Raw genomic sequence first — 18,002 nt, forward strand, 5'->3', positions numbered from 1 at the left:
TGCACAGTGTGTATATTTAAGGGACTATACTGAACTTACAATAAACATAAAGTTACCATTTTTGCCATTTTCTCTTTGAAATTAGTGCAGCAGCAGTCAAGAAGATCAGCAGGCAACGATCGAGCCATGGCTTTCCTCTTCCACAAATTTCAAGAGGTTCTCTATTTCACCTTGCACCCTTTTAACTGTTAATTTTATGATAACTTGTTCATCAATCAAACTGTACATTTTGTTCTGTTTTTTTTTCTTCATTAAGTATCTTGAAGATATTTGTAATGTGGGTTTTGCATTTGTTTGTTGAATTGACACTGTTAATTATCTAAAGTTGATTTTTTGAATTGACATACGATTTTCAGGGAGTGAAAATTCTTGCTAAAAGCCCCACTTTTGCTAGAGAATCGAGGCTTCTTCAGTTCGAAGCTGACATAAATCTACTATTCCTTTACACCAGGTAAGAGGTGATGTACAAATTGAAATTACTTTTATTGGTTGCTGTTTTATATTGTCATTGTAATTATATTGTTTTATTCAACATTTTCAAAGTATAATGTTGTGTGAGATTCGGGTTTCTTCAGCGCTGATATAGATCTAGGAAGAACTTGTTGTGCTTTTATCAAAGGGGGAATGAAGAACTTGTTTGATATTTGTGAATTTCTGTTTGCTTTTTAAGTTGAATCAATGACAAATCTAGTGTAATCCCACATGTGGGGTCTGGGGAGGGTAGAGTGTTCGCAAAACCTTATCCCTATTTTTGAGAAGATAGAGAGGTTTCAAAATGAGCATCAGCTGAACAGATAGTGAAAAAGAGGCAATAGCAGTAAACAGAAAGAACAATAAGGTAATCACATATCGAGGCAAAATAACACTTAATGATAGAAATCTAAAAATAAGGGAAAGAATTGAACAATACTAACCTTCTACCTTAATCCCCGATCTCCACACCCTCCTATCAAGCTTCATGTACTCAGTGAGCTGAAGTTGCGGCATATCCTTCTGATCGCGTGAAGTTATTTTTCATGATTGAGGATTTGCTTGGGGACTGGGGTAACAGTCCTTATTCCACATTTTTCTTTTAGTTTCTTCTTTAGAGGCCTACAGCTTCAGTGGGAACTGTGCAGTATTGAGAGAGAGAGAGTTTCTTTATTTTCTTGCCCTCGTTGATAAATAGTAGAACAACAACAAGAATACACCATAGGTGGGGTCTGGGGTGGGTGGTGTGTGTGCAGCCTTACCCTTATACCTTGTGAAGGTGAAGGGAATGTTCCCGATAGACCCTCTGTCAAGTAAAACATATCAAAATAGTATGAAAAGAAAGCATAGAAATATGCTTTAGTGAGGAATTGAACCTACAGAGGGACTCGATTTGAAATTCCTTTACCACTGAACCGAGGTGCTCCGTTTGATAAATAGTAAAGTAACTAACATTTTTATGCCTTTAAAATTGCGGCTTCGTTGGTGAAATTACATATATCTTTGCATAGATGCACCACTGTACTTTCATGTTGCCCTGATAAACCTTATTCTCAGTTACAACCGTTTAGGAAGGAATGCCGAAGAAGCTGATGCAGAGGAGATTATTGATATGGCTAACAAAGCCTCATTAGACGATCAACAGAAGCAAGTTCATGAGAATGTGCATTCTCAGGTTACAAACTTTTGCAGCTATATGGATGACATATTACTCCTGGATCAAAAGGTCAAAGACAATCAGGCCACATCACCAGCAACACTACATTTTTCTCCTCGTAGTAGTGGCCTTGGTCTTGCTGTTGATGGGAATTCTCTAGCACAAGACCGCATTGGTAAGAATCTGCTACATCTTAAGCTAAATTTTCCATGTACTTCTTAGTTGTTCCTTTTTTTATTTTTTTGAGGACTTCTTAGTTGTTATATTGTGAAAACTTGTTTTGGATTTTGACTTGCACCCTACTTCAGTGTTGGCAACCATTTGATTTCCTGCTTCTTCTCTGTTGTGACATTGCTTTACCTTGTGTTATGCTGTCCTTGGAATTAATTGGCTGTACCTCTCCAGTATATATCTAGTATTACCGTTAAAGCCACTACTTCATTTTTTATATTAAACACAGTTAGCCTTCAACCAGTGTTGAAAATGTTTTCATTATAAAGTTGGACAATAGAAGTAGTTATATCTACCTCTTGTAGCCGGTAAATACTGTGTCATTTGAAATTTCTGAAGTAGAATATTACTGAATTTATGTAGAAATTGATGAAGTTCCTAGAATCGTTTGATTGGTAAGATGGATTTGCTTTTCTTTACACGAATACAAGGTGGGGATGGGGGGGCCTCATTGCACATCTGCTCATGGATTAAGTAGATCAAATTCAACTCTCAGCTTAAGACACTTTAAAACGATTACTGAGCTCTGGATGTAAACTGCTAAAGGAACGGAGTATAGATATTCCAATTAGAATGTTGCTTCAACTTCTTCATTGGGAGGGGTGAATTGTCACTATTATATTTCCTTCAGTTCATTCAGTATAAACATGATATCTATAATGAAGTTGATGGACAGTTCTAGTTGAGTAAATATTGAATTTGTTGCTGCATACAGAATAACATAACATCACGGATCATGAGGCTCCTTGGTGGTTGGTTTTGTATATATTGTATTTTATTTGTTCTTTGCAGTGGCTTCATAGCTGCATCACCCTGGTTTTTAATTATTGATAAAAAATTTCAGCACAGCCGTACCTGAAACCAAGACACTGCACCGCACAGAAGTTTCACAGAGGTTAAAAGATCTTATGGGCTACACTCTCGAGGTCAAACCATCTCAAATTCCTCATGAGGATGCTGGAAAGGGTTTATTCTTACAAGGTGAAGCCAATATTGGTTCTGTCATAGCATTCTATCCTGGAGTAGTCTACCCTCCAGCATATTACCGCTATATTCCTGGGTACCCTAGAGTTGATGCCCAAAATCCACATCTGATCACACGGTATGATGGGACTATGATCAATGCTCAGCCCTGGGGTGCTGGTGGTGAATGTCGTGAATTATGGGATTGGACCAGTTCTCCTGAACCTAAGTGCACTATGCAAGCTGGTGAAAAAGGTTCTGACCTAGATGGAACAGACGTTGGAGGCAACCTTGAAGTGTTTGAGAGGAGAAACCCTCTAGCCTTTGCTCATTTCGCCAACCACCCAGCCAAAGGCATGGTCCCCAATGTAATGGTATACCCTTATGATTTCCCCCTGCTTGAGGAGGACATGAGACCCTATATACCTAATGTTTCATTTGGAAACGATGAAGAAACAGAGACTAGTAAATTTGGCAGCTTTAGGTTCATCAAAATGTGGAAGTCCAACAACAATGAATCAAAAGTCCCCGTTCTGAAGACACTTCTTCTTGTGGCTACTAGGGCAATTTGTGATGAAGAGGTTATGTTGAACTACAGACTGAGCAATTCAGAGCACATACCGTCATGGTATACTCCAGTAGATGAAGAGGACTAAGGGCATTGGAGCTAAGATCATTATGATGATGGATGCATATACAAGGTGTTGAACAACCATATAAGCAAACACATTTACACGATCATCAGTCATTGCTCAAGGCCAGCGAAGAATGCCACATTAATCTTGGTGATGATATCTGGTTCCCTTTCAGTTCTCAACAGTTAGGAATTATGTAACTAGAAAACGTTGTGATGAGCTCTAGAAATGTTTGAAGTTTGCTCAGACCTTGAGTAACTGAATAAGGCAGGAAAGGAATACATCTATAATTGAAAGGACGAACTCAAGACTCTGTTTAAATCAAAATCCTGTTTTTTTTGTGCTTTGTTATTCAGTTATTACTGCTCATTTTTGTGATTCATTAATTGACTAAGACTCAGAAATTCTATTGCACTTGCTTAAGAGTTGAATGCATGATGTATGGGATAGTCACAATCTAGAGTTTTGAACTTCGTTACAAATAAAATTCCGATATTTAAGTAGAGAAGAATAAGCAAGGAGTTATTTTTAACTGTGCCGTATTGACCCTCGAGAATTCTAGACTAGTTAGTCATGTTAAGATAAATTGTCTATATTATATCTCTCGAGATTAAGTATTTCTTACGATTATACTGACATGAGATAATTTATGTATCAAACTGTCTTTTATAAGTTATATAATCTTATAGATGGATAAACTTCCAAAAAGTCGTTGAGTATCAGTGGAAGTTCAAGAAATTAAGTATTAAAACAAGTTAGGTTTAAAGTTGACAGTGGAATTATTTAATAAGTCTTTTATGTGTTTTCACCCGGAAAAAATGGAAAAAAGAAAAAAGAGAGAATAGTGAGTTTGACAAATAAAACCTTGTAATTAATTCTTTATAGGAATCTGCATGTAACAGTTTTATCCACTAACATGCCTAACATTAATGGTCCAACTTTAAGAGAATTTTTACACTAATTTACATGTAAACATTCATATTCAATAATACTAAGTACTAACTAATAAATGGGATTGGGAACCTGAAAAATAAAACATGTGTAATCCTAATCTTATATATAACTACACATTCAGTGTAATTAATCTCACAAGTGATGTTTAAAAAAAATAAGACATGCGTAGACATTACCCTTACTGCTCTATCTTTATTGGATAGGAAGATTGTTTTTTATAAACTTCGATGGCTAGCTTTACTTATTTGATTTCTGATATGCTTACTTGAATCAATGATCTATTGAAAATAACCTCTCTGCCTTCACAAGATAAGAATAAGGATACGAATACACCACCCCTTTTTGAAAACTTCACTTGCGGAATTAATATTGAATATGTTATTGTGTGTTGTTGTAGAGTATAATGCTCCCGATAGACAGAAAGTGGCGAATAATTAAGCTAATAACGAAATTAATCAAGCATGTACTAAAAGACAAGATCAAACAAAAATAGTGGATTAATTATTTGGATATCACTAAAATTAAGAAAAGTTTAATTAGTTACTCTTAATTCATTTTGATTAGCTGAAATTCCACAAGTAATTAATACTACTAAATAAATACAATGTGGATATGTGGTCCTTCCCACTTAGTCCTCATCACAACTTCATCAGAACAAAATATATAGTTTCTGGTACACAAACTAAATTTGTTTACTTCATTATATTCCAATTCTATCGTGTCCACTCAGCAGTTTTTCAAAGTATTTTTCTTTTTTATTCTTCATGCGATATTTATCTTGACTAATCTAGATTTACATCGAGAAGTCTCATGTTAGGTGTAAAGCGTTTTCTATCAAAGACGACTACATATTTAAGGTTCAAACTCAAGACCTTTGATTAAAAATGAACGAAGGATACTTACTAATCACAATGCTAAAATTTTCTAAAAAGGTTCAAAATATAAAAAACGATAATTTTTGGAAACCCTTTTTAAGATACCTTGGCTCCACCTTAGTGCTTAAACCTTTTGGTGGTGTCTCTCTTGTAGCTAGATCAATATAAAGACCAAAATTGTATATTTAAATAACTAATAATGAAACAATAAGAAAAGAGTATATTTCTTAAATGATTATATTCGATATATAATATATATTGGAAGTGGGCAAAAATTTTTATCCTATGATTGATAAAACAAGGGAATTAATAATATAATTATGTCTAGTTTCACTACACTGACTGAGTGAATTCATTTTTCTGTTTTTCCCTGTCCTTAATTTCATGATTTCTCCTACTAAATTCACCCTTTTCAATCAACTGAGGTTCTTCTGATATACTAGAAAGCCCTGAAAAATAAAAAAAGATTAAATATTAGATAAAGGATTCACATACACAAGATAAATTTGAAAAGCTTCCAACAAAAGATTTAATTTGGACTACTAAATTAGATTAATATGATGCAGAATTTAATTTATATACACGGATAGTATAAATGATTTTAACCATCACAACATCTTATTTACTTTATTTTTCTAGGGTTATAGAATTAAGGCTTATATATCGACAGTTAAAATATGCTGCGGATCACTTTACAAGGATGTTGTAAGAAAGTTACACGTTATCAGTGCATATAAGTTAATTACATATATAATACTTTTTACAACACAAAATCTTGAAACATACCTTTAATGAAACCCTTCTTTTGCAAAAGAATTCTTGTAGCTCTCATGTCATCATGTGGTTGATTTGTTTTTTCACTAAGATCAACAAAAGTCTTCAATTGTGCATTTTTAAATAACCAAGTTGACTCCATTTGTTTGTTGATCATTCTAACAGCATAATAAGGGATTCTCATATTTTTCTTCATTGATGATGATGATGATGATAATGAAGTATGATCCATTTTAAAGCAACAATTAACAAACATAATACAATCCATCAAGCTCTCTTTAGCTAATCCTTTCATATCATATGCTTGTGATCTTCTCCAAAGGCTTTTGGCATGTGAATTAGTTGGAGATGAAAGTGATAAAGCTTTAGTTGTATCACTAATTGCATCATTAGCCTCTCCTAATAACAATTTACATTGTGCTCTATTGCTATAAAGCACAATTCTTTCTTTTCTAAATCTTAATGGACATAACTCCAAAGCCTCACTATATTTCATCATTGCTTCTTCAATTTTCCCTAACCAAAAACTATTGTTCCCTTGTTGTTTCATCAAACTCACCATTACCCTTTTCTCTTCAAGTTTCTCATCACTCATATTTTGCTCCCTTTTCTTCCTATCTACTTTCAAACCCCATATTTCTTCAAGCACTTGTTGAACACCGGTATTCTTGATTTTCACCTGTTCAGACATAATATAATAAATAGGTAATTAAAACGTACTACATGTGTTCACAATTTAAATTTTTAAATGACTTGGTAATTTAAAATGGTACGAGAATAGGCAAAAGATTCTGAGTTCAAATCTCATCATCACCACCTACAAGATAGAAATATTTTCACTCGTTTGACTCGTGCAAAGAAAAAAACAAATTTATAAATTAGGGGCGTGTTAGAGACATAATATGATTAAGTAATTATCGTTACCTTTCTTTGTTTGAAATCTGATAAAAGAGTTCTTGTGATTGTATTACCAACATTTGATCTGCCTCCAAGAGTCCTAAGTTCAATTAAATCAACAAGACACATGGAAGCCACTTGAAGAACTTTGTACCTTGTACCTGTTTGAGATATAATATAATTGCAAAATTATTAAAACTCACATGTTCCCTAACACTTAAAAAGTTGTTAGATAAGATGACGATTAAATTTCTTAGATAAGATGATCACATAATTTAACAATACCTGAATCGGCGAGAAGTAGAAGTAGACAATCTATTCCCATATATTGCCAATCATCTGAAGATCTTGCAAGATTACAAAGATTCTTGATTACATCCTTTGATTCAGCAATACATCTTCTTCCATCTTTATTATAACACAAAACTCTAATTAATCCAACCCCTCCTGGTGAAGAATCATTAGCCAATCCACCCCACATTTCACTTAACTCCTTCAAAAAACTTTGCTCACAAATGATATTTAAACACCTTTGTTTGATTGCAAAGCAATTTAAAAGATGTAAACTCCAACATTGAAGTTGACTAGCCCATTCCTCAGCTTTACTATTTTCCATTTCTAGTCCTCCAACTCCTCTAGTCAACAAATCACAATGATATTTCAATCTCATATTCAAATCCTTCACACCAACAAACTCTTTGTACACAACATCAAGGCATGTTGAAGCCAAATTCATGGCTAATTTCACAATTTCTTCTTCATAAATTGCTACACTTTTGAATGTCTTTTCATAGCTTGCTAAATGACCAATTGCTCTAATAGCCACTCTTTGTTCAACCCAAGTCATATTCCCTCTTAAAAGATCCAATAATGGGACTAAAACACCACAATCTAATGCTTTAATAGCAAACTCAACATTGTTCATAGTATAAGAACCAATAATATGAGAAGCATAATAAGGAATATAAATATTTTGATCTTTTTGAAGCCAAGATTTTTGATTTATACCTTTGTTGATTAGACTTGCCATGCATTCAAAAATGCCTAAAGATGGAAGCTCTTTGTCATTTGGTTGTGACATTGCCATAGTCCAAAGGCCACTTAACACTAGCACAAGTTCTTGATCTTCATCAATCAAATGCATTTTTTTAAAGTAGTTTTTTATTCCATTGCTTCTAATTGATGAATTTGTTTCCTTCATTATGCAAAAGAAACAACCTAAATGGTTATTATAGCAACATTTCTCACCCAAACTAGGCATGGTGGGAATTGGAATTTTTTCTTTTTTCTTGAGAGAAATATTCATGGTAGAAGCAAGGAGAGAAATTTTGGTGTAGTAACACTAGGGTTTTGTAGTGTGTGTTTATGGTTGAAATTTGCAAGTTAATACAAAGGAGATAATTATCATCTTAGTATAGGAAAAGTTGGTCAAAGTTGTGTGGCCTTTTGGAAGTGGAAACATACATGAGAAGATGTATATTTATGCTAGTAAGTTATTACTTCCTCCGTTTCAATTAATTTATTTGATTTAATTGAGTATATGAAAGTTGAACTAATCAATATACAATATAGATTATAAAATTTTCATATTTAGAAATTATATGAAAATACTATAAGTGGTTAAATTAATGAATGTTTAATGTGAATAATAAAATTTATATATTTAAAAACTAGAAATTAAATAATAAATAAAACAAATAAATAAAAATAAATGAAATATTATATACTGACATTTAAAAAGATTTTAGAAAGCTTGTTAGGTATCAACACACTCAAAAATATGTAGTACTGATTAATGAAATGCGAAGAGAATTATAAAATATTGAATTCAAACTCTCAATAAAAATAATATATGTGATTTCTTTTTATCTATCTAAGTTTTTATAATTAAATGAAATTATTCGAAATTAAATATTTACCTATCGACGCATATAATAGTACATCCACCAATAGTTACTTAATACTTTATCATATAAGTTTACCTAGAAAAATAAATTAACTTATTTACTGTTAAAATTAAAGGACAGTACATCAAAAATTAGTTTTAGCAGTAATTAATTAGCAATTGTCGCTAAATATGTTTTTTTAGCAGCAATTTTCATTTTTTGTATATGTCCCTAAAGGTTTTAGCGACATTGAATCTAACGACACTTAACTAATGTCAGTAAAGACTTTAATACTCTTTATTAATGTGTCTATTTATTGCCGCTAAAAATTATTTTTGTTATAATGGGAGTTTCATTTCATGATACGATTGGTTTAATTTTTCCTAAATTTTATACATATTAATAATCGTACTAAGCATAAGCACTCATGACTCACGTATATCATCAAAGATTCGGAGTAATAAGCACTCTTATAATCTAATTAAAAATTTTAAATTTAAATTATACAGTCGTTTTTTATAAATAAAAAAAAGTACTTTGAACTTTTTAATAAAAATTTAAATTAATTAAATTTCAAATAAAGATATTATCAGAAATTATTATATTCGAACTCGCAATTACCTAAATTAGTGAAAAGGTCCTTTTTTTCATTTGAAGTGCAACGTGCTGCCGTTAGCAAAGTTGTACCTAATTAATTTTCAATAGTTTAAATTAATTTATGATTTTGTTGTTTACCTTTCTCCTGTTAGGTAAATTTGGGTAAAAAAGTTATTTTGTCTTATTTGTGAAAAAAATAAATAAATGGGGATACGTGAAAAGGTTGAAAGTGAATCTTCTAAATTCACATGTAAAATATATTAAACAAGAAAACAGTAATGTATAATTATTGTGGCAGGTAACAATATGTGAATCTTATCAAATGTACAACTACAACATTTTTTTAATCTTTTTTTTATATATATATGAAATGAATTTATATTATGATAAAAAGATTTATTGTCACTGTCTTGAGGTATATATCATTTGATATAGTTGCATGTAGTAAATGTTTTTGACAAAAATGAGAAATTAAATATCATTTAGAACTTTTAGATCTAAAAACAGATGAAATAGCATCCAACATTTCACATGATCATGTGACCTTTCAGCGTTTGTATTTATATTAAAAATTAATATTATAAATTTAAATTTTGTATTGATATTAAAAATTAATATTATAAATTTAAATTTTACCTTTGTTCATATGAAGCTGTGAACTCTTTTTCTTTTATGAAACTTATCATATTATCAACTACCAAAGATTTACATAAAATGAGAGATTACGCTGATCAACTATATAAAAAATGAGTTTAACATCAATTAATTAGTAATTATCGGTAAATATTTATTTTTAGCGGCAATTAAAATATTGTCTCTAAAGGTGTTAGGGACACTGGATCTAATGACACTTAATTAATACCGGTAAAAACTTAAACACTCTTTATTAATATGTGTATTTATTGTAGCTAAAAGTTATTTTTATTGTATTGATCTTTAGTCGAATTTAATAAAAGTATTAACTAAAGTCTTTGCGGATGTTAGTTAATTACCCCATTCATGAATCCAACATTATTATAGGCTTTTGAAATTAGAAACATTTTTTTTAAAAAAAAAATGTCAATTGCCTTAAAAAATTATTTAACGACAATAGATAATCAATTACCATTAAAAGGAGACAGTACACACAAAACATTTCATGTTTAAACAAGATCCAGAAAAAAACATCACAAGGGATATAATCTTGACTTCATCATTATTTACTTTATCATTATATCTTACGAAATTATAATAAATATATTATTCTCGACGTAAGGACCACATAAAATACTTTTTTCGTCCGAAATTATTTGTCATGTTGCGTTTATTAAAAATCAATGTGACAAATTTTCAAAGGTAAATTGGATCACATTAATTTGATATTTTAAATAAAAAAAATTAAATATTCTAAAACTATATGAAAAGTATTATAATTTACAATTTTTTACATATTAATATGATGAAAAAATATATTTTAAAAATAATACGAACGAAGGGAGTAATAAAATTTATATATATGAAATAATATTAAGGAGTGACATTAATTCCTTTATATCCGTAAGTGAAATTGTGGTCCCTCTTTCATTCCTAAATAAACAAAAAAAAATCAAAGTACAAAAGGGGAAGGTCTCAAGAAAATGCGGCCACATTATTTAATAATAATAAACCAATTAATTAGAGCAAAAAGATAGTGACTAATTATAATCTTGGTTAATTAATATAATTAACTAAGGTTTGCCGACTAATACTGTATCACTCGTGCTAATTCATCATGATTATTATGTATTAAACACATAGTTCGGAGGAGGACATCTGTATTTATTTCTTGGGAATCATACATTATTAAGCTTTATTTATCACTAATCAATTATAATTAGGCGTGGTTTATATATAAGGAGCATCATCTATGTAATCTTAATCGGGTGGACATTCGGTTCTTCGGTTCGATTTATTACGGATACCAAATTAAAAAAAAAAAACTTTTGAAAAAATAACACTAACATTTAATCGAAAATTCAAAAAACCAAATTACTTTAATTCAGTTTAATTTTTCGATATTTATGTTCACCCTTAGCTAATCTAACAATAGTAAAGAAAAGAGACAAATCTAATATATATAGAGAGAGAGACGAATAAATTTATATATATAATAAAGTCTCATATTAATAGTCGATCAAATAAATAATGAATAAGGTGTTTGTGACGGTTATAATGATATGAGATATTTTGAAAAAAATTATATGGGATTGGCTCAATATGAACATTAACATTCTACATTAAAGAGTTACTCTTGGGATGGTTTTAGTATGGAGAGAAAATATTTTAATCAAACCACAATAATTTGTTTTTATTAATATGAATATGTCCCTTGAGATTTAGTGATTAGTTGTGTTGCACATAGGAAAATATTTTTAAAAAATATATGTCAATTTTTTTGGTTAGATTGATCATATTATTTTGAATTTCTTTGTTTTTTCAGGAAGAAGAAAAATGAGGAAATGACTTTTGTAATAGAAATAAAAAAAAAAGTTTTATAAATAACATTTCAAGTTTATTATCTCATAAATACCTATCTAATGCCCCCAATTCTCAAATTCTGAACCCATCCTATCTCAACCCCATATTTTACTAGATTACATATAAATGTTCTTGGAATAATAACTTTTTGTTACTTATCACTTAGTAAAATATAAGTATCAATTAGTAAAATATAAGTAAAACACACTATTTTTCAAGAAGAAGTTTGTTAGGAAAATATTCTCCTTACATCTTGTTTGGAGGTTATTATACATTGTATTGTACGGTATTATATTATATTGTTAGCTTAAATACAATATTTATTTTGATTGTTACTTAATTTTTATTGCATCGTATCGTCTAAATTCATTGTCAGAAAACAATAAAAAGACTCTCTCTTTTTGTAACGATCAATTTGGTGTGATTGAATCATCATCTTAATATTTTCTTCTCATTTGGTCTTTATTTATTAAGTACATATAATTATTTTTTACCTTACCTTTTTATAATAGTTTTATCCTCTGCCTCGGTTTTTTAGGCTTTAATTATATTATTGACGTGTGACATTATATATCAACAATAAATGAAAAATAATATAATTTATCCAATTATCATCTCTTACTGTTCAATAACAATCCACTCCAACAGAATTAACAAAAGAAAAGCCCAAAAATTAGGCCTATAATAAGACACAAGCTTTTGTAACAATAGCTTAGCTAGTTTTATACTAAAAAGGAAAGCCCAATACTAAAAAAATGAACAGCAAATGCAGTTTTCTACTTTATTAAGTTGTATATTATTTCTTTAATTATAATCCTACACAGTATAATCATGTGGTAAATTCTTTTTTTTTTATATATATATATATAGTTTCATGGTCTAGCCAACTATCTTTACACTTTTGCACAAATATATAAATAAAGATATTACCAATAAAAAAAACAATATGAAGCTATATGAGGATTATTCAACAGTGAAATTTTCTCCGATGGTCTCATCTTAGGGTAATTATTTAGTAAATGAACATTTTCTTATCTCTCGTAATAAAGTAAAAATGCTATTAAATAGAGTAACTTTCATATATAGCAAACATAAAAATCATATTTGTATGTTATAGATATAGTTTGCATAATTGTGCTCTATAGCAAATATAAATATGTATATTTCGCTATATATATACAAAAAAAAAGTAGATGAATAATTCGCTATACATATACTAGCAAAACAGTTGTATAATTCGCTACACATATACAAAAGAAAGTAGTTGTATAGAAAAGATCAATTGTATGAGACTATAATCTGTGTATGTATAAAACGAGAAAGAGAGAAAGACAAAAGAAAACTGGGTAAGAAATTTTTTTTATTGGATAATTATAAGTGTATAGAACGAAAATATATGTATTTGTATGTGTATATACTATTTTCTCTCGCTTTATGTAAACATAAACATAATTTATACATTTTGTTTCTGTTTGTATAAGTGAGAGAGGAGCGAGGATGGCAAGCGAGATTTGTGAGAGGGGAGAAAGAAAATATATGTATATATATTATTTCCATTTTCCTCTCACTTTATATAAACATAAACGCATTTCATGCATTTGTGTTTGTATAAAAAGTGAGAGAGGCGAGCTAGACTGCAACCAAACGAGAGTGACAAGCGAGATTCCACCAAAGAAAAAGGGAAAAATAGCAATAACTTGCTATAGGGTATTAATAAATTAAAGTATATTTTATAGCATTTCATTTGAATTAATAGCTTGTTATTATATATTTTTTTCCTAAATAAAACTTGGATGGTTCTGTTTTGGGCCCAATAATATGAAGACAGCCCAATCTGGTGTACAAGGGAGTAGAATTTGGAATCTTTTCCCCTCCTTGGTCCTAACCTTTCCATGAAAAATACTCTTTCCGTTTAAATTTGTTTGTCTTATTGCTCTTTTTAATCTAACTAAAAAGGACGTTTTTATCCTTTTTTGACTGACTTCTAAATTTTAACTTTTAAAATTATATTTCGATGCATTCTACATATCTTTACTTTAACTACCATGAATTCAAAGGACGTTCTTTACTTTCTTAAATTTCATGTCAAGTTAAAAAATATACAAACAAATTGAAACATGGACTGCAATATTTTATTTTATTCTTGAGAAACTTGTGTACTCGATGTTTACATCAAACCATCACGATTAAACTGATGTGGACAGTGGAAGCTGTATGTGTTTATCTTACTTTCACCACAGGCCCACTAGTTTGTGTGGAAAGTCATGTATTATTCACCCTTAACTTTATCCTTTTCTTTTTTTCCTTTGTGGAACAAAGAACATCATGTGTCGACTGTAACAATTCAAAAAAAGAAAAGGAAATGGTTCCATGTCGGAAAGAATCTACCATCTTGATCTTGACAAGCAGATTTCACATAAAAATTGTTCTTTTTCTCGAATTATATATCTACTAGTTTAAATTCCGACTATTCTGTTCAATCATAAGATAAGAGTAAGATTTGTATACACGTTTAAGGGATATTTAATGAATGATGGTGATTGATCTACGTGTGAGGTATAACTCATACTGATACTGGGCGCCATTTGCATTCAAGTAATGCAATCATCATATTCAGAAAGACTATTTTTTTTTTCTTTCTTTAATGTTAGCACAGAATAGAGGCAAAAAGCAAAATATTATTTGCAACTTAGATAAGGTCTAGCACAAAGCGTGCCCCCATAACAATAATCACTCATCATTCCCTTGTTTACACAAACAACCCCACTGCAAAAGTCATATATTTGCCCATACTTTTTCATAGCAACACTAATCATCAGTGTCCAAAAAAAACATATAGAATTTCAAACCTTAAGGTTGTACCCAAAGCAGACACTGTTTGTATTGAGCTTGCCTAGTGTGAATTACCATCCGTTGCGAGTTTTCCTTGTCATCGAGAAGGGGAAAAAAAACTTGGGGGTTGTAGGGTGAGGAATTGGGAAGGGTGGGGGTGAAACTATTCAACTACCTTCATTCATATAATAGAAGTAAAGAGATTACAGTTGCAAATGAAAAGGCCTACATCATTTACCAGAAATGCAGATTGATAGAGATGATTCCACAAAGGGAATCTTAATTGAAACAAGAAGATATCCTGTGAATATATTTACAGATTGAGATAAGACTTCTATAAAACCTCAAAATTCCTCAATCATCTGACACCTAGCTTACTATTTTACCTGGTTCTGTCAGCCTATTTATACCAACAAGACCTACATCTTAAGAAATTAGAGACAGATCCTAATAATTCATCTTCAATACAATGTTATTGACATTGCCGCCATCTCGTGATTTATCCAAAGCAGCAACCTTAGCTCGGTAAGCTGCAGCAGCAGCAGCAGACACAGTAGTCTTTACCCTCTCTCCTTGAGAAAGCTCACACGCTTCACCAATTGAACTGAATCTTAGCTCAGCTGGAGGAATGAAACACTCTTCAGATAGGCCTGGAACATTGAATGCCACTTCCTCAATGGTCCATGCTTCTTCCATCCTGGTCTTCGTGTGACTCATAGCTGTTTCACCAAATCGGAAAAGGGTTACAACTGATCGTCCGGAGTGAGCAATCATGATCCCCTCAACAGGTCTGTAATCATCAAGGAATGAATTGATTGTCGTTTCCCAATAAACAGCATCACCCCCATTTGTTTGGATTCGGGTCAAATGTGAGTCCTCCAGGTGCACAAGAAGCCCTGTTTTTTGGCTAAAATAGCCAAATAAGACATGCCTAATGATCTCGGCTGGTCCTTCACTCCTGGCTTTCAAAGTATGTGGATCAGCACAAAGTTTGAGAATGAAGCAATCCTCACCGTTGATCTTCTTTTCTCCAGTACATTTTGCACTAGCAAACATGTTTGCAGTAGTTCTAGGATCAAGACCCTATAAGTAAGTTAAAGACATGGGTCATTTTTTGAAATTGAGGACCACCAAAAGAAAGTAAGCAAGCTGTATTAAAAAATGTACCTGAAGTGCTCGCCTCAATGGCCTAACTGGTCCCTTTGCAGCATGTGCACCGAGCCAAGGGGTATGCCTCCACACAAGTTTACCATTGCAACCAGCATGAACCTTACTGCTACCAAGCGCGAGCTCCACATACCACATGTCAGGGTTCATTTGCCATAGCACAAATCCCCCAGACTCAGCTGTCTTAGAAGAATTCCTGTTCTTTATTACCTTTGTAGCAGTCTCGATATCTGATGCCATCATCCTCACCTTTCCCATAGCATAAGCATTATACATAGTGTTTTGAAGTTTCTGTCCTCCAGAAGCTGCAGTATACTGCTGCAATATATACTGAGCTGACGAAGTCTCCTGCAAATTCATAGTAACACAGAGTCAATCAATCAATTACGCCTAAATCCAAAATACAAACTCATAGTGAAAGATAGTTAATCAATTCGTAAAGAGATGTGAACTAACGACAAGGCCGAAAACTCAAACAAGGACCACCAACACAACACCATGTCCAATCATCCTTACATAGCCTTAAATGAAGACTTTGATAGTCCACCAACTAAAATACCATTAAGAGGCTACATCCAGACAGACAATTCCAGCCCACAAAAATGATAAATTAAAGATCCCCAAATGGAGCCCATTCTTGATTTTGGACCTCAATGTGTATGTAGCAAGATTTATATAATAATATTAAATCCTCCTTCCTTCTCTATCTAAAAGAATTTATGCTCACATATAGACTCTGTCAAAAGACATGGCACAACCAAAATCCCCATCATGCATTCAAACAGAAGCCAAGAGAACATCCAAACTTAGTAAACAGGGCAAAACGACAGGAAAGTATAAACCAAAAGTCTCAATTTCACACAGTAATTAACTCAATGAAGTCCAAAAAATATACTTATAATAGCAAAAAACGAAAGAAACAATTTTTGTTGGAATCAAACAAAATTACAACCTACACTGACAACCTACCTTTGTCACATCTCAAACACAACTAATATTGCTCAAACACAACTAATATTTTGCTCGAACTTTTCAAAAATGTCAATAGGTGCGTGCCCGATTCTCCAAAAGTAGTAAATTTTTAGAGAATCGGACACGGGTCCGCCCAACTTAGCACACAACAAATTAAAAAAAAAAAGTAATCTTTGAATCCAAAAAATTGTTACTAAAACTTACAATGGGAGTATCTTTGATGCTAAGATGAGGCAAAGGATCATTGTTGCTAACATGCACCGGTGCAAGTGGCGCACCCAAGACACCAAGCAGCAACCTCAGATCCGACCTCTGTAAACCCGACCCGGAAGTGGAAACCGAAGGTGCCCGACATAGCTGACCCTTCATCCACCACCTATCAGACTTTGAATCCCCAACTTCCGGCCCGTTCGGATCCGGACCTTCCATCAACGGCGACAATGTCTCTACACAGGGCCTTAAACTCCCCGATCTTGAAATATAAACTTCCGGTTGCGGCGCTTGATTCCCCTTCCTTCTCCGAAGCAAACCCGACCCTGACGGAGATGGGCTTCTTCCTCTTGACTTAGCCGGTGATAATCCTCTTACCACTTCATCTTTTAGTGCTGAGAAAAACCCTTGTTTCTTCTCCATTTTTGGTGAACCCCAAGTTGAGAAATGAGCAGAAAAGACCCAAATCAAGAGTCTCAACTCTCAAGTGTGAAATGGTTGCAGAAAATGCAGAGAAGGTGTTTGCTAGTTGGTCTCACTGAAAAAGGCAAAACTAAATGCAGGCAGAAACAGGAGGAGGATAGAAAGGGTATAGTAAGGGTGGGGGGTGGAGTGGGGTAAAGGGCATGCCGTTATGAAGAAGCAAAACATTTCCATGCTTTTGCGTTTATATAATATGTAAATCCTAATCTACTCATCATTCCCTAGATTTATTATGCTAATAACTTTTTTTATGACAAATATACCCTTACGATCTTATCTTTTTTTAAAAAGAAAAAAAATTACAACTATTAATTTCTTTTCTAGAAGAATAATACTCACCTAATAAAGTAGAAAGCAAAATTTGACTAAAGAAAATGATAACTCGATATACAAAACATTCGAC

At 32.0% G+C, this 18,002-nt stretch overlaps 3 protein-coding genes across 3 annotated transcripts; 1 reads left to right on the forward strand and 2 right to left on the reverse strand.

The window, feature by feature from the left end:
* On the forward strand, window positions 1-3,887 carry LOC101265433 (uncharacterized). The gene is made up of 4 exons (XM_004238063.5): window positions 1-156; window positions 357-451; window positions 1,528-1,802; window positions 2,708-3,887. The coding sequence occupies exons 1-4, from the start codon at window positions 127-129 to the stop codon at window positions 3,475-3,477; spliced, it is 1,170 nt and encodes a 389-aa protein (XP_004238111.1). The 5' UTR covers window positions 1-126; the 3' UTR covers window positions 3,478-3,887.
* Window positions 3,888-5,504: 1,617 nt separating this feature from the next.
* LOC101256178 (uncharacterized) lies at window positions 5,505-8,410 on the reverse strand. Its single transcript, XM_004238520.4, has 4 exons — window positions 7,242-8,410; window positions 6,984-7,117; window positions 6,072-6,738; window positions 5,505-5,734 (listed from the first exon to the last, which is right to left on the reverse strand). Exons 1-4 carry the CDS (start codon window positions 8,260-8,262, stop codon window positions 5,619-5,621), a joined length of 1,938 nt encoding a protein of 645 aa, XP_004238568.2. The 5' UTR covers window positions 8,263-8,410; the 3' UTR covers window positions 5,505-5,618.
* A 6,590-nt stretch (window positions 8,411-15,000) lies between these two features.
* On the reverse strand, window positions 15,001-17,822 carry LOC101265729 (uncharacterized). The gene is made up of 3 exons (XM_004238064.5): window positions 17,111-17,822; window positions 15,935-16,282; window positions 15,001-15,850 (listed from the first exon to the last, which is right to left on the reverse strand). The coding sequence occupies exons 1-3, from the start codon at window positions 17,537-17,539 to the stop codon at window positions 15,215-15,217; spliced, it is 1,413 nt and encodes a 470-aa protein (XP_004238112.1). The 5' UTR covers window positions 17,540-17,822; the 3' UTR covers window positions 15,001-15,214.
* Window positions 17,823-18,002: the final 180 nt, after the last annotated feature.

Source organism: Solanum lycopersicum, chromosome 4 (assembly GCF_036512215.1).
Source record: "Solanum lycopersicum chromosome 4, SLM_r2.1".
Lineage (NCBI taxonomy): Eukaryota > Viridiplantae > Streptophyta > Magnoliopsida > Solanales > Solanaceae > Solanum > Solanum lycopersicum.

Coding starts and splice junctions, on each gene's coding strand:
- LOC101256178 (XM_004238520.4), bottom strand. CDS start 8,262: ATGAATATTTCTCTCAAGAAAAAAGAAAAAATTCCAATTCCCACCATG. Junction 7,118..7,241: donor TCTACTTCTCGCCGATTCAG/GTATTGTTAAAT, acceptor TATCTCAAACAG/GTACAAGGTACAAAGTTCTT. Junction 5,735..6,071: donor AAAGAAGGGTTTCATTAAAG/GTATGTTTCAAG, acceptor TTTATTTTTCAG/GGCTTTCTAGTATATCAGAA.
- LOC101265729 (XM_004238064.5), bottom strand. CDS start 17,539: ATGGAGAAGAAACAAGGGTTTTTCTCAGCACTAAAAGATGAAGTGGTA. Junction 16,283..17,110: donor GCATCAAAGATACTCCCATT/GTAAGTTTTAGT, acceptor ATGAATTTGCAG/GAGACTTCGTCAGCTCAGTA. Junction 15,851..15,934: donor CATTGAGGCGAGCACTTCAG/GTACATTTTTTA, acceptor ACTTACTTATAG/GGTCTTGATCCTAGAACTAC.
- LOC101265433 (XM_004238063.5), top strand. CDS start 127: ATGGCTTTCCTCTTCCACAAATTTCAAGAG. Junction 157..356: donor TCTTCCACAAATTTCAAGAG/GTTCTCTATTTC, acceptor TACGATTTTCAG/GGAGTGAAAATTCTTGCTAA. Junction 452..1,527: donor CTACTATTCCTTTACACCAG/GTAAGAGGTGAT, acceptor CCTTATTCTCAG/TTACAACCGTTTAGGAAGGA.